The 22,464-nt window shown below is 34.8% G+C and overlaps 1 protein-coding gene across 4 annotated transcripts in view; it reads right to left on the minus strand.

The window, feature by feature from the left end:
• Nucleotides 1–22,464, minus strand: part of AGPS (alkylglycerone phosphate synthase) — a 136,931-nt gene that overhangs the window by 67,057 nt on the left and 47,410 nt on the right. For all 4 annotated transcript variants that reach the window (XM_078327338.1, XM_002749278.7, XM_054257490.2 and 1 more), the window contains 2 exons: nucleotides 14,411–14,536; nucleotides 8,501–8,609 (listed from right to left, as the gene is read on the minus strand). In XM_078327338.1, coding sequence (XP_078183464.1) covers nucleotides 8,501–8,609; nucleotides 14,411–14,536 — 235 coding nt within the window. The remainder of the gene's footprint in view (nucleotides 1–8,500; nucleotides 8,610–14,410; nucleotides 14,537–22,464) is intronic.

Below are 22,464 nucleotides of genomic sequence, written 5' to 3' on the forward strand. Positions count from 1 at the left end.
TACCTAATAACAAGGCACAAAACTATATGAAGCAAAAAATGACAGAAATGAAGGGAGAAAGAGATAATTCAATAACAACAGCTGGAGACTTTAATGCCCTACTTTCAATAACGGACATAACAACTAGGCATAAGACCAAGGAGGAAATAGAGGAGTTGTGCACTATAAACCCATTAGACCTAACAGACTAGAACACTCCAGCCAACAACAGAAAAATATACAATTATTTCAAGTGCTTGCAAAACATTCTCCAAGATAGACTACATGCCAGTGAGGTCATAAAATAAACTTGAACAAATTTTCAAAGACTAAAATAATACAAAGTATGTTTTCAAGCCACAATGGAATGGAATAAGAAACTGATAAGAAATTGGAAAGCTGCCTAATATGTGAAAATTAAACAATATACTACTAAATAACCAACAAGTCAAAGAAGAAATAAATCGGGAAATTGGAAAATAGTTTGAGAAGAATGGAAAGGAAGACACAATATATCAAAATATATCAGATAAGGTAAAGCAATACTTAGAGAGAAATTGTGATGGTAAATGTCTGTATATATTTTTTAAAATCTCTAATAGCCTAACCTTCTACCTTAAGCTACTGGAAAAAGAACAGTAAACTATAACTAATGCAAGCAGAAAGAAGGAGTTATTAGAGAATAAAGGTGTAATTAATGAGATCAAGGATAAAAAATCAACAGAGAAAAATCAATGAAACCAAATGGTAGTCACCCAAAAACATCAACAAAATTAACAAACCTTTAGCTAAAGTGACCAAGAAAAAAAGAGAGAGGATCACTAGAATTGGAAATGAAACAGGGAATATTACTAGTAATCTTACAAAAATAAAAAGGATTATAAAGGAACATTATAAACAACTGCCTAGCATTAAATTATATAACTTAGATAAAATAGGAAAAATTTTAGGAAGATATAAACCACTGAGACTGACTCAAGAAGACCATCTGAATTATTAATTTCAATTAGTAATCCAAAAAATACTCATAAAGAAAAGCCCAGGCCCAGAAGATTTCACTGCTGAATGTTACCAAGCACTTTACAATTGGTTGTAAAGAATTAATATCAATTCTTCGGTATTAATTCTTTACAAACTCCTTCAGAAAGTAAAAGAGAAGGAAACACCTCCCAACTCATTCTATGAAGCCAGTATCTCAAAACCACCAAAGACATCACAAGAAAAGAAAATGACAGCTCAATCTATTATAAACATGGGTGCAAAAAACAAAATACTAAACAAAATATTATTAACCAAACCCAACAATATATAAAAATAATTATACACCATAACCAAGTTTAGCCCAGGAAAAAAACAATGGTTTAACATCTAAAAGTCAATGTAATAAAACGTATCAGCAGAATAAAAAACAAAAATGATACCAGCAACTCAAGAGATAAAGAAAAAGCATTTGATAAATCCAACATCTGTTATGATCAAAACACTCAATAGACTAGAAAAAGAAGAGAACTTCCTCAAACTGATTAAGGCCGTCTACGAAAAACCCACATCTAACATCATACTTACTGGGGAGAGACTGGATGCTTTCCCCTTAATATCAGAAATAAGACACAAAGATGTCTGCTCTTGCCACTTCTATTTAACATTATATGGGATGTTCTAGCCGAGACAAGAGGAAAGAAACAGTATCCAGATTGGAAAAGAAGTAAATCTATCTCTACAGATGATGTGATCTTGCATAAAGAAAATGCTAATGAATCCACTAACAGAACTGAAAAAAGTAATTCAGCAAGGTTACAGGGTACAAAAATCAACTATATTTCTACACACTAATGAACAATCAAAAAGAAAATTTTTTAAAAATCCATTTACAAGAGCATCAAAAAAAAAAAAGACATGCCCAACTTACACCTTGAAAACTATGAAACATTGTTAAAAGAAATTAAAGATCTAAATAATTGAAAATATATCCATATTCATACACTGGAAGACTCAACATTGTTAAGATGGCACTACTCCCTAAATTGATCTAACTGACCTACAGATTCAATGCAATCTCTATTAGAATTGAGGCTGGCTACACTGTACAAGCTGACAAGCTAATTCTCTAATTCATATGGAATTGCAAGGGATCCAGAACAGCCAAAACAATATCAAAAAAGAACAACAAAGGAGGACTCAAACTTTCTGATTTTTAAAATGTGCTAAAACCCAAAAGTAGTCAAGTCAATATGGTACTAGCATAAGGACATACATAGTAATCAATGGGTCAATGGGAAAAAAATGAAGAATCCAGAAATAACCATGCTGACTTTGACAAAGGTGCCAGGACCACTCAGTTGGGGAAAGAACAGTCTTTGCTAAAATGATGATGGAACAAATGTGTATCTACATACAAAAGAATGAAGTTGGATCTTATGCCTCACACCAAATACAAAAATTAACTCAAAATAGACCAAAAAATCTAATATAAGAACTAAAACTATAAAACTCTGAGAAGCCATAGGGGTAAATCTTCGTGACCTTGAACGGGCATTTGGGTTGGTTCCAAATGTTTGCTATTGTAAACAGTGCCGCAATATTTTTTTTTAATTGCATTCTATGTTTTCGGGTACATGAGAAGAACATGCAAGATTATTGCATAGGTACACACACGGCAATGTGGTTTGCTGCCTTCCTCCCATCACCTATATCTGGCATTTCTCCCCATGTTATCCCTTCCCAACTCCCCACCCCCCATTGTCCCTCCCCGAGACCCCCCACACAGACCCCAGTGTGTGATGCTTCCCTCCTTGTGTCCATGTGTTCTCATTGTTCAGCACCCACCTATGAGAACATGCCATGTGTGTACCTATGCAACAATCTTGCGTGTTCTTCACATGTAACCCAAAACCTAAAATGCAATAAGAATATATATATAAAAATGTCAATAAATTTAACAATTTTCTGTTTTATAATTTTCAAATATGTTTGTTCTCAAAGGAAACGCGAGGCTCCAAATGCTATTTGATATAAAATGCAAGTACTTGCTTGAAGTAAATCTTTCATAATTTGAAAACATATTCTCAGGTGACTTAAGGATTAAGAAGAAGAGCAGGCATCTGATTATGAATCTTTTCTCTCTCTCTACTTCCTTCAACTCCCCAAAATATAAAAGTCAACAAGGGAAACAAAGCCACACAGGTCTTAGATCTTCAGCATTACAATGAAACAAAACACACTGCAACTTTCAAATTACCTTTAAGTAGAGATAAAAAGAAAACATTCCAACAGATTTCCTATAGCCTTCTATCTGCTATAAGCTTATAAGGATGAAAGTAAATAAAAGGAGTCTAATTAAAAGGCTACACAAGAAAAAGTAGAGGGTAACAGAGGAACCGGAAGTACAGCCAAAATTACTCCCAGAAAACAAAAGTACAACAATAATGCCAAACTATTATACAGGACTTGGTAGTCCATAGCCCTGGCTATGGGAAGTTTGAATACAGGAGAAACCAGAAATGGCTGCCTTGGAGAAGCAAGATGTGTGTATGTGTGCACATGTAAATGTATGGGGACTCCTTGCAGACAAGCCAGTTGAAAGAAGGAATAAAGGAAGAAAGAGAATTTAAAGACTAGAAATTAAAGAAAAACAAGACATGTCAACTCTTCCTTCACTGAAAACACCACCATTTAAAAACAAATAGCATTGCAGAGGCTAGAAGTGACAGGAAAGAACACTCTCCAAGTAGGAACCCTTTCTAAGTAACAAATAAAACTAGAAAAAAAGCAGACCACATCCGTAAACAAAGCGACTACAAAAGTCAGAAAATGCCAATAAAAACATTACTACTGGTGAAAAGTCTCCACCCTAACACCAACCACAATCCTGAAGAAAGCTATAACACAACATGAATTAAATATCATCAATCAAGCAATTAGGGATATGAAAAACTACCTTGAATCGGAAACACAAACAAACAAAAACCAACAACAAGAAATGAAACAAGAGCTGACCAAACTGAGGAAAGAAGCGGAACCAAAAACAAAAAGGCACTTAAAAAGTAAAGGCTATGTTATAAGCTACTCAAAGGAGAATACAAAATAGATTCTAGTTAAAACTTAATAAAGGGCATTAAAAAAAAGTCAAGAAAACGAAAATTCAGAAGTCAGAGAAAAAGGGACTTAAATGGAAAACAAGCAAAGAAAGACAAACATATATATAATCAGTGTCCCTGAGGATAAAAACTGAAACAATGAAAAAAAAACCCTAATATTTAACACTACAATCCAAAAAAACTTTACAGAAATAAAAGGAGACCTGAATCTACAAATAGAAAGAGTCTATTGGGTACTAAAGCAAAACAACCCAGGACAATCAACTCTACGTTGCAAAAGTATTAGACTTTAGCAATAAAGAAAAAAAATCCTCAGGGCTCACCCCAACCCCCTGCCTCACTGGGTCACTGAGTATATACCCAGAGGATTATAAATTGTTCCATTATAAAGACACATGCACACGTATGTTCATTGTGGCAGTTTACAATAGCAAACACTTGAAACCAACCCAAATGCCCATCAATGATAAACTGGATAAAGAAAATGCAGCATATATACACCATGGAATACTATGCAGCTATAAAAACACGAGTTCATGTCCTTTGCAGGGACATGGATGAAGCTGGAAACCATCGTTCTCAGTAAACTGACACAAAAAAAGAAAAACAAATGCTGCATGTTCTCACTTATAAGTGGGTGTTGAACAATGAGAACACATGGACACAGGGAGGGGAACATCACACACAGGGGCCTGCTGGGCGGTAGGGGGGCTAGGGGAGAGATAGCAGGGGGTAGGGGGAATGGGGAGGGATAATATTAAGAGAAATACCTAATAGAGATGACGGGGGGATGGATGTGGCAACCACCATGGCATGTGTATACCTATGCAGCAATCCTGCATGATCTGCACATGTACCCCAGAACTTAAAGTATAATTAAAAATATATATATATTATATATTTTATATATATATATATTTTTATATATATAGTCAAAATCTAAAAAGAAAAAAATCCTCAAGGCCTCTAGGCAAAAAGAGAAAACCTACTGAGGAAAGAAAATTAAATGGGTATCATATTTCTTTAAAATAATATACAAAATCAAAGTAATAGTGGAAACAGCATTCTCAAGAAACTTAAATAAACTAATGACCCAACGATATATCCACTCAAGCTGCCCTTCAAGTATCAAGGTCACAGAAAACCAGTTTGGAACATTCCAGAACTCTAGGGATATAGAAATGTGCCTTTCTTGAGGAACCTACCAAAGGATGATCTTCATTTAAGCAAAGGATGACTAGTGAAACTTTACAAAAGGACTGACCCTGAGCAATTCATCTCTTTAATTGTAGACAAAGACTTAAAAACGAGTGACTCATGGGTTAAAAAACAAAAATGTACTTTGTTTTTCAATAAAAGAACAAATCCATATAAAGTAAATACCATATATAGAAACAGAATGGAAAGCATTTCAAGTGCTTTAATAATTTATTATATTTTTCATTATACTGATCATGTTATAGCATCTAAAATAGGAGAAAGCTATTAAATGATTAAAAAAATCATGAAAAATTCATAACACAAAACAAGACAAATCACATTAAACAATATGGTTAATCACATATAGAACTTCGTGGGATGGAGAAAATAGGTTTTTAGATGGTAATACTTTTAAGGTTGTCATCAAATGATTTAACTGAAGTAAAAGAAATTTTTTTAAAGCTCAAGAAAAAGTTTATGAATCACATTTAAGGCAGAAGGTTGTTATTCAGGTAGTTCAAAATAGCAGATAAAATACATTTACATAAGAATATGATTTCATATAAATTTACTATTTAAATCATGCTGTCTCCTGGCATATATTAAAATAACTCTATATTCACAAACTGAAGTGAAGATTAGGGACCATAAATTGTAAAGATTACTGATATCAAAATAATAAGCCACCATAATAGTATTTACTACACTAAACTGTTCAGCATAATCTCATTTAATCTTTATAACACACTTACGAAGACAAATAATTTTATTATTCCCATTTTATGGCTGAGGACATTGGGTACTGAAAATTATCTAACTTATACAAAGTCATGGAAATATAAGTAGTAGAATCAGGACTGAAATCCAGATCTGATAGACTTCATGGTTCATGCTTTTATATCAGTATACTATACTGCATGTATTTTATAACAAAATGTCATTTAACTACAGTAATTTAACATCATATATTTTAAATAAACCATAATTCTTCTTACATTTCTTTCTTCTTTTTTTTTTGAAACAGAGTCTGACTCCATCACCCAGGCTGGAGCGCAGTGGCAGAATCTCGGTTCACTGTAATCTGCAATCTCTGTCTCCCCGTTTCAAGCCATTCTCATGCTTCAGTCTCCCAAGTAGCTGGGATTACAGGTATGTGCCACCACATCCGCCTAATTTTTGCACTTTAGTAGAGATGGGGTTTCACTATGTTAGCTAGGCTGGTCTTGAACTCCTGACCTCAAGTGATCCACCTGCCTCAGCCTCACAAAGTGAAACTTTTCGAGGATTACAGGTGTAAGCCACCACGTCCAGCCCAATTTCTTATAATTCTTTGCTTACTTCATTATAGTAAGTTTGTCCCTTCCTTAAATTCATACAGTAAGTGACTATCTAGAGAGGTAGCCCAGTCTTTTGGATAAAAGTTCAAACCATTTTAAAATGAATAAAAAGACCAAATTATCTATCCAGTCACCCTTACCATTCTGTAGCCCTTACCATTCTGGCCCTTGACCTGCTGCCTATTCTACTCCACAATTAAACCTTACATTCCAGTCATGCTGAAAAACCAGTAGCTTCGTAAGGGGGCAGATATGGCCCTTTCTCATTTCTAAGCCCACTTACATGATGGTCATTCTGTAGGGCAACTCCCCTTTTCTGTCTTCCCTCAACTTGACCTTATTATTTTTTTCTTATCAACCTTCAAAGACCACTTTCGGTATGGCCTCTCTGGAGAAGCCTTTTTAAGTACCTATCAATCTCACTTTGTCTGTATTTCTTCTGCATTTTACTTGATCATGTAATTTCTCACACTATCGTATAATTGTGTGCTATGATCTGTCTCAAGTGTCCCAGCGCAGTATCTAGCAATTAGAATTTTTAAAAGACTAATTGATGGGAGAGAAAGAAGTATAATGTGGTTATTTGAAAAAAAGTATTTATAGTTATAGAGTTGACTCCAACTATGTAGATATCAATAATGTAATGGAAAAATGAGTTTTAATATCTACTTTTATTATCCAACTTGACTTCTGATGGTAAAAAGTTACACTCTTTTAATTTGTAGATGATGTGTTAGTATAATAAGTCCCAAAATATTAGGTAACTATATTATTTTAAATGAATTTAATATTATTTTTCTTATTAAAAATATAGTTTTGTTTTTTCATAGAAGAGTATGCTGATCAGAAAAGGAATAAACTGAGTAAACTGGTGAGATATTTTGACCAAGGTCTATCTTTGGTTACCATGAAAAACATCTAAGCTATACTACTGGTCATCAACCAAACAACTGATTTCTATCACATCACTAAAAAACATAGTTTATTACATTGTTCCTTCTTCGATGTTACTGTCAAAGATTAGAATTTATCCCTAACATCTTACTTTATTGTACCTGCTCTTTTATTCATGAATTCTAGCTAAATGTTACCAAAATATATCTTCTGTAGCTTGGACCACCTTCTGAAGTGAATCATGAGTTCCTCCGTTAATCTAGAAACACTTGCTTATTTTATCTTATTTCTCTGAATTTAAAGAATGTCCCTCTCCCATTCTAAAAGTTGAAAAATAAGCCCATGTTTACTTTACCATAGAATTGACCATGCCTATATAATAATTATTTTAAGGTTAATTATTTCCAGATCTTGACAGGAATTAAATGTTTTAGATGAGATGCACTGCATTCAAATTTATCCAGCATTAAGTAACCAAGCAAATGATATTATTTGTGTAGTGAAAAATTAAAAGATCCACAGAAGTTTAAAAGATACATGAACCAGCAGAATTTTAAATTCCACTTCTAAAAAATCAAATAGTAATTAACTTTATAAAAGACATAATTATAGAAAGACAAGACAATAAGCCAATGCTTTATTAGTCATTTTCACCAATAATTCTGACAAGATTTAAGAATACTATAACATAAAATGTCAAAATAAACCATTTTAAATCCTAATGATCACTTTTCCTGAAATTCATCAAAAATTTCTAAAATAAAAATTAAAAGAACAAGCTGTTTCTCTAGAAACATAAAACAGCAAAATATTAGAGGAAATTTAAAACAGACATTCTCATAATAAAACTTTATAAAGTCTTAAAAATAAAAAAAATTTTTAATTCCTTAAACATATAAAACATGTCTTTCAAAGACCTGATATCATAAAGATTTTCACAAAACTACATCACTAATCTATATTTTTACTTAAAAATTTTACAATTATATTTACCTTCAGATCCCATGATGAAGTGATGGATATCAGGGCCTGTTGACATACGAGGTCCTTGACAGCTTTTTTCTATTATGCCTCTAGGTGTTACCATTTTTATATGAACCACCTGTTTAATACAATACATGATGTAAATACTAGACATCTGTTAGTAAACGTGTGTCTATGTACAGACAATCATAATGCTTCTATAAAACCCTACTTTTAAAGTATTGGGTTAAGTAATAAATTGTGATACTTTTAAGAATTCTAGTATCTTTTAGTAATTTTTAAAGTTAAATTTGTATATAACCTTAAAAGAGGAGAAAACCATTCTATATTGTACATCTCTTGATTTAAATTGGTTTTGGCATATCCATTATCTTAAGAACAGAATGACACATTAATCAAATTTAGGGTTATCCATATGGCACAGAACTAAAGGACTCAAAAACTAAGCAATAATCCTAAGCTTTTTGAAGCATATATTCATGTCAGGCACTGCTCAAGCACTTAGAATTCTAAGAAAATATTTGCTCTCGCTTTATCCCCACCTTCAATCCCATTTAGTAGAAAAGAGTGAAAAGAATTAAATATTAATTATGACCAGGTCAAAATTGGGAATGAAGCAGCAGAAGCAATGACTGAGCTTAAGAAAAGGAAAGAGATGTGTGACTCATCACACAAATGAGAAATTAAGTATACTGGGGGAGGAAGATTATTCTAAAAATAGTTCCTGAGATCTCAATCAGAAGTGGTTAGGTAAAAATCCAACATGTTTTTAGAATGGATTTTTGACAGATAAATAACAACAGTCTATTCATTATTGAAGGAAATGAGTAAAGAACATCAATAAGCAATTCACAAAATACAAAATAAAATTTGCCAATGAGGACCCTTTAAAAGTTTACGTTCACTAGCAATTAAAAAAATACAAAAACAGGAATTAAAAAGTCCAGTAAAATACAAAGATTCTCATAGTGTCAGTGAGAATGTCAATTGATACACAGTTTTTATAGGGCTGTAAGGATCCAAAGTCTAAAATGTATAAACTTCTTGAGCCAACAAATCAACCAAAGGAGCTTACCCAAAGATAATGATTAAAGATGTATACCAAAGAAATTACTAAGAAGAATATTTTCCCTTTATTTTCTATAATTTTGAAATCAAGAATAATTTAAATGTTCTTTAAGAAGGAATTGGTTTAATAAGCCATGCATTCTCAATAAAAGAATTCTATAACTCTTTTAAAATGATGGTGCAAACCTATGTTCATTTACATGTTAATATACTGATAACATAATTTAAAAATCAGATTCAACATATATAGTCCTCTTTTTTATATTAAAAACTAGATATATCATGTGCTTATGGTATGCCTAGAAAGGGATCTAGAAGTGATGGTGGCAGTGGCCCATCTGGAATGGCTGCTGCAAAGACACCAGATGCAGCGGGGTGGCATAGCCAGGGCTGTGCATTCCACAGAGCCAACGGAAGTAGGAAAAAGGTGGAAGTCCCACCCACTTCCTAGTTGTCAGAGTGAGAGCCTCGCACTGCTGGGTGCTGCTGCAGCAGCTCAGCCGTGGCGGCTCGTGACCCAGACATCACTTGGGGGCCATGGGCAGGCAGGAATCCTGCCCTCCTGGGCACAGCTGCAGCCACTCAATTGCAGCTGCAACCCCAGGCATCTCTGCACTCTTGGTAGCCTGGGAAGCGCCCTGCCCCTGCAGGCTCAGAAGTGCCTTCTACCACTGCCTGGCTTCCCCCCATTCCAGGCACCTGCTCTTACCTTGGAGAAAAAATTGAGAAACTTGGAGAAAAGTTAAGGCCGAGCCTTGGTGCTGTCACAATCCAGCTGGGTGTGTGCATGCTTAGAGCAGTGCTGACATGCTAGCCCCCCCCCCCCCCCCCCGCTGCTTCAGCCCCCTCTGGACTTTGGGTATTAATGAGCACAGGAGTGAGAATAAGTGGGGGCTGAGGGTAGCCTGGCACTGGCCTGCAGGAAACCCTCAGCACGAACAGCCTGGATGCCATAAACAGTGGCAGAAGGCAGACAGGCTCCTGGGTCAAAATGGACAGTCACCAGTGAAACCCCACCCTCAAGCCAGGGAGGCCCTGAAGCCTGAGGTGACAGGCTGCCAGTTCCATGGACTGGAGTGGGAACTTATGATGCTTTTTCTGGGACTGCCCATAACCACCCATGGACCAATCAGCACACACTTCCTTCCCTCTGAAGCCCATAAAAACTCAGGGCTCAGCCAGACTTGGACAGATAACAGGATGACCTGTCTGCAGAGAAGAGCTACCCAATGTGGGTCTCCTCTCTCCCGAGAGCGGAACACTCGTCAGGACACCCTGCCTGCAGAGAGGAGCTACTCACTGTGTGTCTCCTCTCTGCTGAGGGCTGGACACTCATTGGGATGCCCTGCCTGTGGAGAGGAACTACCCACTGTGGGCTCTCTGCTGAGAGCTGAATGCTCATCAGGATGGCCTACCTGTGGAAAGGAGCTACCCAGAATGGGTCTCTTCTGAGCTATTTTGTCACTCAATAAAGCACCTCTTCACTTTGCTCACCCTCCACTTGACCATGTACCTCATTCTTCCTGGATATGTGACAGAAACTCAGGACCCGCCAAATGGTGGGGTTGAAAGAGCTATAACACAAACAGGGCTGAAACACACCCCTTGTTCACCCCATGGCAGCCAATGAGAGGCAAAGAGAGGAGAGGAAAGGAGAGAAGAGCTGTGGCCCTTCAAAGAGCCCAGACCTAGGAGCCCCCTGAGACAGGGCTGTGACATACTCTTTGGGGCTCTGCAGTCCCTGGTGTCCCAAGCTTCTGGGCACCACCACATTCCCTGGCACCAGCAGTGGAAGCTGCTTGTGGTATACCTGGTCCAGCCACAGCCTTGCAGGGAGCCAATGCCTGGAACTGCCCATCCTGCCACAGCTGGCATGCCTGGCTGTACACAGTGGCCAGACCCCACTCACTCGTTCACACACCCACCATTCTGTGCCTGGCTTGCTGTTGGCAAGCATAGGATCCAGACCAGTAGTGTCAGCCAAGTGCAGCCTACCAGGCTGAGAGGGCTGAATAAGCCCAGTGGGCCCAAGCAAAACTTGGGCAAAGACACTGCCAGCCAGCAGTTTCTGGCTAAAAAAGTGACACCCCAAGAATCCCATGACAGTAGGATGAATATGAAGATGTTAAAAGTGTCAGAAATTATGATATGTATTTAATATACACGGCACACTTTTTTTTTTTTTTTTTAAGAAATAGGGTCTTTCTTTGTACCCAGGCTGGAGTGCAGTGGTGGGATGACAACTCACTGTAACCCAAACTTCTGGGCTCAAGCAATTCTCCCACTTCAGCCTCCTGAGTAGCTAGAACTACAAGTGTGTGCTACCATGCCTAGATAATTTTTAAATTTTTTATAGAGATTAGGTCTTGCTATGTTGCCCAGGCTGGTTTCCAACTCTTGGCTTCAAGCCTTGTTCTCTCAAAGTGCTCGGATTACAAGTGTGCACTACCAGGCCCAGCTCTAGCATACATTTTTTATACCTCTGTAATGAATATTTTTTAATAAAAAATAAGTTCCTAATTACTTGAATTGTCTATTCACAATTGTAATTTTAAAAGCAGCATTTTCTTCAGAAAATTCTTGAAAATTAAATGCTCACTGCATCATACTTTACTTTCTTTTGTGAAGATCCAGAATTTTTAATTTGGTTTTGTCACTACAGAATTCAGTGTTTTTCCTTTTAACAGTGCTTCATAACTAAAGAATGTAGTAAGGCTCCTTTCATAGAAGCAGTGGATTACTGCTAATAGTGATGAGCTTCAACTCTGTAACACTAGTATAAGAAAGTGTAATCAGAAATGCTCAGGAAACCCTTTAGTGAAAAAACATTCACTAAATTAAGAAGTATTTGAGATGGACTATAGTTGGAATTCCTAAAAATGACCTTGAAAAAAAGTGGGAACAAGAACTGAAGATGAAAAGTTTTATCCCATCATACACAGACCTCTGACTATTCAGATGTTAAAACTTTTATGTTTTTAAAACATTTGGACTGAACAACTATCTTCAACTTTTTTCAAACAGTTAAATAAGCTATGAGTATCATTACTTACTGTGCTTTAATTAAATATGCACTAATGTTAAGAAATATATTAACATGTTCTTTAAGTTTTTTCATGAGTTCCATTGTAGCCACATGTATTAAAAGAGTATCAACTTTGGTAAAATTTTCACAAAAGCAAGCAATGTAAATAAAGATAGCTTCAGAGGATACTATATATTGCAAAATTAAAAATTGAAGTTAAAAATAAAATATGCTAAGTAATTGCTAATGCAAATAAGTATACTAGTATGCACCCTTATAATCTGTATACCTTAAATATCTCCAAAAAATGATTAAAATAAATTACATGCTTTGGCAGTGTTAAATGTAGCTATCAAATATTTGCTAAGTCATAAAGTTCTTAATACTCCAGTAGCAAAAGGATCAAATTTTCTCCCGAAAACTGATTTAGATTACTTTAATTGCAAAAAGAAAAATATGTTTTTCTCAATGTCCTGAATAAAGAAAATTAAATAGGATAATGTAAACATTTAAAGAAGAATTCACAATACAGACAAAAGTTTGTAATTCCTGGGTGTTAACTATAAAGAACCAATATATTTCATTGAAGATTTAATATTCCTGTTAACAAAGATACTGATGAAAATGTTGAAACTTTAGATATCAAAAGCAAAGCTAAACAGCTCCAGGAATAATGTTGGGAACATCACTTTAACAGTCTCAAATTAAAGTTCTTTTAAACTATTATGAAAAGATTGACAATAAGGGAACAACATTTATGGAGCACCTACAACACACCAGAGACTGAATTTTCATTTTCCGTCCTTTTCTCCTCACTATAATTCTATGCAGCAAATATCATCATTCTATTTTACAGAAGAGGAAACTGAAGTTTAGAAAGGCAAACCAATTTGTACAAACTCATACAACTAATCACTGGAAAAGCTACAAATGGAACAAATGATACCTAATCCCTAACTAGGGTGTCCAGAATTATATACTATTATTATACCAACTCCCAGCAAACTGGCACCATATCAGCTACAAAAGGTAGTGTGTGTATAAAACATGACAGGTCATACCACTACTTAGCAGAACAATTTCAATCAGCCTCCTTAATTCTATATTGGAAAAAAAATATTTTCAGAAAAATGTAAAATCTCCTAAAGCGACAGAGTAGCAATAATAAAATCACCCAAGTAAATGGACTAAAATCATAGTAGAGCTGAAGACTTCATTTCTACAAGGCTTGTAAAATAATATTTGTATACAAACATCCCTCAGTCTCCCCATAGAACTGGTTCCAGGACCTTCGAGGATACCAAAATCCATGGTACTCAAGTCCCTTACATAAAACATCATAGTATTTGCATAAAACCTATGCACATCCTCTTATATGCTTTAAATCATTTTAGAATATTTCTGAATATCTAATACAATGTAAATACTATGTAAATTGTTGTTCTGTATTTTTTGTATTATTTTCCTTGTGGTGGTGTTATTTTTTCTCCCCAAATATTTTTGAGCTGCATTTGGTTGAATCTGTGGATACAAAACTAGTGGATATAGAGAGCTGACTGTATTTTATGAGCTGGATGCTGTGAAAACATTTACAAAGCTTAACATGTAGTCACTTGAAAAGCAGCATCCTTAAACAATGACCACAGTTGTGTCTTTATTAACTTCTACTATATTATGTTCAATGTTATTATAATTATTATAAAGGTGTATACTTAACGGGAGGGGGGATCTACCACCCAACTCTTAATTTTTAAAGGTTTCTAATTATTTTATCAAAATCTCTATATACTAATCAATTATTACATAATAACCGGAAAAATATTTACCAGGTCCTCAATATTGCCATAGATATTCTTCTTCATGCCTGATGCCCGAGTAGATACCCATCCTCCTACAGTACTGAACTCGAGGGAATCTGGTTCATGACCTGTACAATAACCACTTTCTTTAAGCTGAAAAACAAAAAATTAATATTTTACAGTGAAAATGATCCCATTACATACAGCACTCAACACATTAACTCCTCCCACTTTAAAATTTCGATGTCACTGATATTTGAATTTATTAATTTCTACATAGCAAGAAAAGATACTTTCATTACACTAGTTCTTAAAAATTTTTGTAAGTTTTTGCCTAGTAGAAAATTTTACAAAATTGACAGATGTAGGCCAAAAGTTTTATTTCTCACAGTTTCACCAATCATACTCCTTACATCCTTTTGTTTTGAGGCCAGCTGTCCTTCCCCACCATTTTTTCCTGCAAAGACATGATTTAAATATTTATGGAGATCAGATTATGCTTAAATAACTGCCAACGTCACCTAAACACTTTCAATAAATAAAGCACTTAATCTCTTGTTCTGTCTCCCTAACGTAATATGCAGCAGGCCTGCAGAAACTCCAAGCAAATTGCCTGTACTTAATTCTCTCAAGGAGTCATGTGTTTTAATGTACAGGCATCTGGCCAGGTTTCCTACATGTAATATTGTCATTTAATTGTGACGCAGATCATGCATTCCTGTACATTAAGTAGTCACTTGCCTCTCATTTTTCTACATTAGCTTGGCTTTGCCATCTGCACAGCACCTGAAATTGAATAGATGCCCTTTACTGCAACACCACCAAAGCCATTCCAATGAAATCATTTTAAAGACTCAGCCATCTCTTGTCAAATGGTAGACACCACCATCTGCATATCCACTGTCTGATGCACTCAAGCCCATCAATCTGTGTTGATCATTTTGATAGTCATCCAGTTAAGCAACTGTTCTATTTCTCAAGTAAGCCACGCAGAGCTATGTCTGTATATGTGTATTTAAGTATAGTGTGAAAGTTGTACTCTGAAATATGAAAGCCTATTAGGTCAAATATAATTTGTTAGGTTTTGCATATCAGCAATGCAAATTATATCTCTATTCTAATTTTGCTGCTAGAAAAACAAGACTTTAAAAGATATCAACTATAAAGATTTTTCTACTAAATATTCAATATATTATTTAGTTTTAAGAGGTTAATATCCATCTACAAAAAAGAAGCTTAAATAAATGGCTGAAGAGTTTTAAAATGAAGATTATCAGACTATTACATTAAATTTCCTCCCTAACTCCAACCCCAAACAAAATACTATGAATTATTATTTTCTCTTAAAACACTACTGTTACTCAATTTTCTTTTAGAAATAACCTTTTACTCAATTTTGTGAAATTGGGAAAGGAAGAAAAGACATTCATAGAGCCCTAAGATGCAGCAGGTACTAAAGAGAGAGGTTTGTCACATACTCCCATGACAAAACAAACTTCTACATTATACAGAAGCAAATAATTAAGTACACACTTGAACTATTTCTATCAGTATATCCAATATTACATAGACTATCAATTTGTTTCTTTTGTCTGGTATGTTACTTCATTACCTTCTCCAACTACAAGCAAGCACTATATGCTAAGAATTGTGTAAAGCAAAAGATAAAGACACCAAAAAAAAACCAGATGGTCCCCATGCTGAAGGAGCTCTACCACACCAATTTAAATTTACTTCTTTGTTAAAAATCTTACTAACTTCCTACTAAATAAGTGAAGAAAGTGTAATGGTTAAAAGCCTGGGTTTTCTTGCCACAAAGTTGAAGGAAAAAAAAAATCCCTGGGTTCGATACTTGTCATTTACTGTTGCTAGAAAATTTGCATACCACAGTATACAAATTTAGTGAGAAACAATTGCTGATGCATAGTAAGTGTTTAAGAAATGGTATCTAAGATCATAAACATTTAGCCACTTTCTCCTTTAAAGGTCTGTATCACTGTTAATGCCATTATCTGGTAAGAAAAATCTGCTGAAGTAAAGTCCACAGATTTACACATACAATTAATCAAATATTCACTCCCCACGTTCTCCTAGAAAGGATCTCATTCTGTCTCCCAAGCTGAAGTATAATGGCACAATCATGGCCCATTGCAGCCTCAAATCCTGGGCTCAAGCATTCCTCCCGCTTTGGCCTCCCAAAGTGCTGGAATTATAGGCATAAGCCACTGCACCTGACTCAAAATATCTTTTTTAATAAAATAACATCTATGCCCCATAATATGCTAGATAACAATAACTGTGATCAATAACCACTTAATGTGCCATAAAGCAATACGGAAATAAAAACTTTATCTCACTTGTGTTCCCATTCAATACTGAAACAACAAATATTTATTGACTAAGTACTGAGCTTCAGATATATCACTTTAAAAAAACCTAAACTATGGTTTTTATATTATAGAGAAATATTGAGAAAAATGTGTATGCTGCTAAAAAAAAAAACTAGAGAAATAGCAAACTGAAATTAAGAAATATAATTAAATTATACAGAATAATTAGAAGTGAGATAAAAAAATAAAAAGCAGAACAGAAAAAAAAAGAAAGCAGAGCAGGAACTTTCCCTTCTACCCAAATTGAAGTAGAAGGGGCTAGGATTTACCTTCCTACTTAAAAAGACTAAAACACAGAAAAATGGAAGAAACAGGCCAGGCGTGGTGGCTCATGCCTGTAAGCCTAACAGCTTAGTAGGTTGAGGTGGGAGGATCACTTGATGCCAGGAGCTCAAGACCAACCTGGGCAACACAGCAAGACCCCATCCCTGTATTTTAAAGAAGAAGAAAAGTTTTCAAACACTGAACATGCAGTCAGGAAGGACAGTGATCCCTATGAGAAAGTAAATGAAGGTGGTGAGCACTGTGATTTGACCCTAGCTTAGCACTCCATGGAAACAGAAACCAGGCAGAACTTGGCAAACTCTGAGTTGAGACTGATCATAGAGCTGTGGGCAATCAAGGAATTTAGAGTTCACAGGAAAAAGTGCAGAAAAAAGTAGCACAAAGAGAGATGTCTGGAGATGTGCAGAGGGTTCCCCTCCGGTCTTTAGCAGAGTACTGAAAAGTAAATGAAAAGTGAGTGAAATACCAAAGACCAGAGGAAGAAACAATCTAAATGGATCAGAGCACAGGCGTCCAACCTTTTGGCTTCCCTGGGCCACATTGGAAGAAGAATTGTCTTGGGCCACCCATAAAATACACTAACACTAACAATAGCTGATGAGCTTAAAAAAAAAAAGGTCTGTGCATAATTATTTCATGATATCTCCCACCACATATAAGCAAAAGGGCTAGACATTCAAAGGGTTGGACACCAGTAGATTAGAGAATATTGCCAACACTCACAGAGGGCCAGAAACAGTACCTGTTTCCACCAGCCCAACTGAGAAAACTCTTAATTCACAGAGTATTAGGTAGGATACCCAAGAAGGTCATACCACAGTAGTGGAAAATAATTAGCCTCAGACTGAAAAAAGCAAAAGATCATAAAAGCATAAACTAGAGGATCACTTGTTTACAAATAAATGCATCCCAGAAAAAAAGCTGAAGAACATTTATAGAATTGGAAAACATAGAAATTCACAATGGCTACCATCTAATAAAAAATTACCATGTAAAATTAAAAATATAAAATAAAAATAAAATAATACATATAAAATAAACAAAAATTACCAAGCATATAAAGAAGCAGGAAAACACCCCATAATCATTATATGGTGAATAATCAAAATCAATCCAGAACTAACACAGATGTTAGAAATAGCTGACAACAACATTAAACAGTTATTATAACTGTATTTTATATGTTCAACAAGTTAAGTAGAGACATACAACATACAAAAAGACCCAAATTAAACATCTGGAGAAGAAAAATATAATATCTGAGATTAAAAATATACTAAACAGGATAAAGAGCAGAAAAGACATAGCTAAATAAAACATTAGTGAATGTCAAGACATAGCAACAGGAACTAAAAGAAAAAAATGAAAAGAGTAGCAGTGAGCTGTGGAACTTCAAGCAGCCTAATAAATGAACAAGCAGAGTCTCTAAAGGTTAGAGGAGAGGAAGGTTTGTTGGATACTTCAAGAAGTAAACATCAAAGTTTTCCTAAAGTTGATGAAAACTATAAAGCTTCATATCAAAAAAGCTTAACAAATCCTCAACAAAAGAAACACAGAGAAAAACTACACCAAGGTCCATGACAATCAAATTGCTCAAACCAGTAATAACAAGAAAATCTTAAAAGCAGCCAGAGGGGAACAATATATATTACATACACAGGAACAAAGATAATATCAGATTTCTCATGAAAAACAATGAAGTGAGATAACAGTGGAGCAACATCTTTATATTGCTGAAAGAAAGACTATCAATCTACAATTCTATACTCACTTCAAATATCTTTTTTGAAAACAAAGATTTCTTCCAACAAAAATTAGAAAGAATTCGCCAACAGCAGACCCCACACTAAAGGTCATGTTAAAAGAAGTCCTTCAAGCAGAAGGCAAATAATATCAGACAAAATTAAGGGTATCAGAAAGGTTAACTAGATGGATAAATATATAAGATGCTTTCATATTATTTAATTTTTAAAATGATACCACAAAATGTTACAGTATCACTCAAAGGAAGCTGTTATAAGTTAAAGGTGCATACTACAAATCCTAAAACAAAACAAAAATTTAAAGCTACTGAAGAAACTAAAGAGATAAAATATATCATTTTTAAAATTTAAAAAAAGGCAATGAAAGAGGAAAAGAACAAACACAGATGGGAAATACAGAAAATGAACAGCAAGAGGACAGATTTAAATTAAACCACAACAATAAATCACACTAAAGGTAAATGATCTAAATACCTCAATGAAAAGGTAGTGATTGTTTAGATTTTTAAAAAAGAACCAATTATATGCTGCCTATAAGAAAGACATGCTAAATATAAAGATACAAACTAATTAAAAGTAAAATAATGGAAAAAGCAAAAAGATATACCATGCTAAGAAAACAGCAATAGCTATTTTAATATCAGAAAAAGCAGATCTCAGAGCAAAGCATGTTATTGCAAATAAAGATCATTTTATAATGACAAAAGTGTCAGTTAATCAAGAAGCTATAATGATCCCGAACATTTATTCTCCTAATAGCAGAGCTTTAATACACACCAAGCAAAAACAGAAATGCAAAAAGAAATATACAAATCTATAATTATTGTTGAGGTTTTAATACCCCTCTTTCAATAACTGACAAAACAAGTAGGCAGAAAATAAAAAAAGTTAGAGACCTGAATAACTTTATAAATCAATCTCACCTAACAGACATTTAAAGACTACTACACCAAACAGCAGCAGGAAGACACATTCTTTGCAAGTGCACATGGAATATTTTAAAAACAGGCTATACTGTGTGCCACAAAACAAACAGCAACAAATTTGAAAGAATTCAAGTCATATAAAGTGTGTTTTCTGAACACAAGAGAATATAGAAATTAATGACAGAAAGATATCTGGAAAAAAATCCCAAAATAATTGGGTACTACACATATCTGTGAGTAAACCACGGATCAAAGAAAAAAAATCAAAAAAGTAGAAAATATTTTCAAATTAATGAAAACAGACATACCAAAATTTGTGGGATGTCATTAAAGCAATAATTGGGGAAAAAATTAGCACTGATTTTCTACATTAGTAAATAAGACTGAAATTAAATAATTACTTCAACTTAACCTCAAGTATAAGACACAAAATAGCATTTTTTTTCACAAATTCAACACCCATTCTTAATTAAAACTCTATAAACTAACACAAGAAAAGGACTTATTCAACTTGATAAAGCGTATCTACAAAAAACACCCATAGTTAACAAATACTTAAAAGTAAAGGACTGAACACATCTCCCCTAAATCAGGAACAAGTCAAGGGTTCTACTCTCACTTCTTTTCAATATTATCTGGCCAGTACAACTGGGTGAGAAAAAGAAACAAAAGGCAACCAGATTGGAAAGAAAGAAATAAAATTGTCCTTTTTCATATATAACACAGTCATCTATATAAAAAATCCAATGAGATCTACCAAAAAGCTTGTAAAATTCAGTGAATTTAGTAAGGTTGCAGGATATAAGATCAGCACCAAAAAAAAAACTGTATTTTTATACACTATTAAAAAACAACCAGAAACTGACAATTTTTAAAGACACCAATTACAACAGCACCAAAAAATATGTGTTACTTAGGAACAAATCCTATTTGAAAAAATATACGAGGCCAGGTTACATTGGCTCATATCAATAATCCCAACACTTTGGGAGGCCAAGGTAGAATGATACGTTGAAGCCAGAAGTTTAAGACCAGTCTGGGCAATATGCCAAGACTCTGTCTCCAGAAAAATTAAAAAATTAGCCAAGCATGGTGAGATATGCCTATAATCCTAGCTACTAAGGAGGCTGCAGCAGGAGGATCATTTAAGCCCAGGAATTTGAGGTTACAGTGAGCTATGATGGTGCCACTATACTCCAGCCCGGGCAACAGAATGAGACCTTGTCTCTAAAATAAATCTATATATATATAAAGGACATGTACACATAAAAGCAAAAGATACTCATGAGAGACATTACAGACCTACAAAAAACTAAAGATACAATGTTCATGGGTCAGGTCAGAAGAAGTGATACAGTTAAGCTGTCAGTCTCCTGAAACTGATATACAGAGTCAATGCAATCCCAATCAAAATCCCAACCAGACTTTTTCTTTTTTTAATAGAAACTGGCATTTCCATAGGAGCGTAAAGTTTCTATAGAAATACAAAGAACTTGGCCAGGTGTGGTGGCTCAAGCCTGTAATCCCAGCACTTTGGGAGGCTAAGGCAGGTGGATCACGAGGTCAGGAGATGGAGACCATCCTGGCTAATACAGTGAAACCTCGTCTCTACTAAAAATATAAAAAATTGCCTGGGGATGGTGGCACATGGAAAAGAACAAACACAGATGGGAAATACAGAAAATGAACACCAAGGTGGGTGAAACACTTGACCCCAGGAGTTCGGGATCAGCCTGGGCAACACAGCAAAAAATTCCATCTCTACATGCCTGTAGTCCCAGCTACTTGGGGGACTGAGGCAGGAGAATCATTTAAACCCAGGATGCAGAAGTTGTGGTGAGCTAAGATCATGCCACTGCACTCCAGCCTGGGTGACGGAGCCAGACTCCATCTCAAAAACAAACAAATAAAAAAACAAATAAAACAGAGAACCTAGAACACCCAAAACAACTTTAAAAAAAGACTTATGCTAAAGCTATAGTAATCTAAACAGTATGGTATTGGCACAGAGACAGACAAATACAAGGTCCAGAACCAGAGGCAGACATACATAGACAACAGATTTTTTTTAAATGATGGTGTGAAGTCAACTCAGTGAAGAAAGGATAATCTTTTCCAATAAATGGTGCTGAACAATTGGATATCTATGTGCAAAAATCATGAACTTCAATCCAATTTTACACCATATACAAATAATAACTCAGAAATCTTCAACACTGATCAGAGACCTAAATAACAACAAAAAATTATAAAACTCAAATGGGAAAAAAATCTCTGCAACCTTGGATATGATACAACAGCAGAAGCATGATACAAAGACAAATACATACACTGGACTTCATAAAAATTAAAAACAGCTGGTCTTCAAAAGATACTATAAGAAAATGAAAAGAGAAACCACAGACTAAAAGAAAATATTTGCAAAGCATGTATCAGAAAAAAGACTTATTCCCAGACTTATTTAGAATAAAGAATTCTAAAATTCAATAATAAGAAAATAACCCAATCTTAAAACTGGGCAAATAATTTAAGGAGAACTTCACCAATAAAAATAAATGGATGGCAAATAAGTACATGAAAAGATGTTCAACATCACCAGTCATTACAGAAATACAAATTAAAACTATAATGAGGCCAGGCACAAGTGCCCATGTCTGTAATCCCAACACTTTGGGAGGCCAAGGTGGGTGAAACACTTGACCCCAGGAGTTCAGGAT

The sequence above is a fragment of the Callithrix jacchus genome, chromosome 6, assembly GCF_049354715.1.
Source record: "Callithrix jacchus isolate 240 chromosome 6, calJac240_pri, whole genome shotgun sequence".
NCBI classification, from domain to species: Eukaryota; Metazoa; Chordata; class Mammalia; order Primates; family Cebidae; genus Callithrix; species Callithrix jacchus.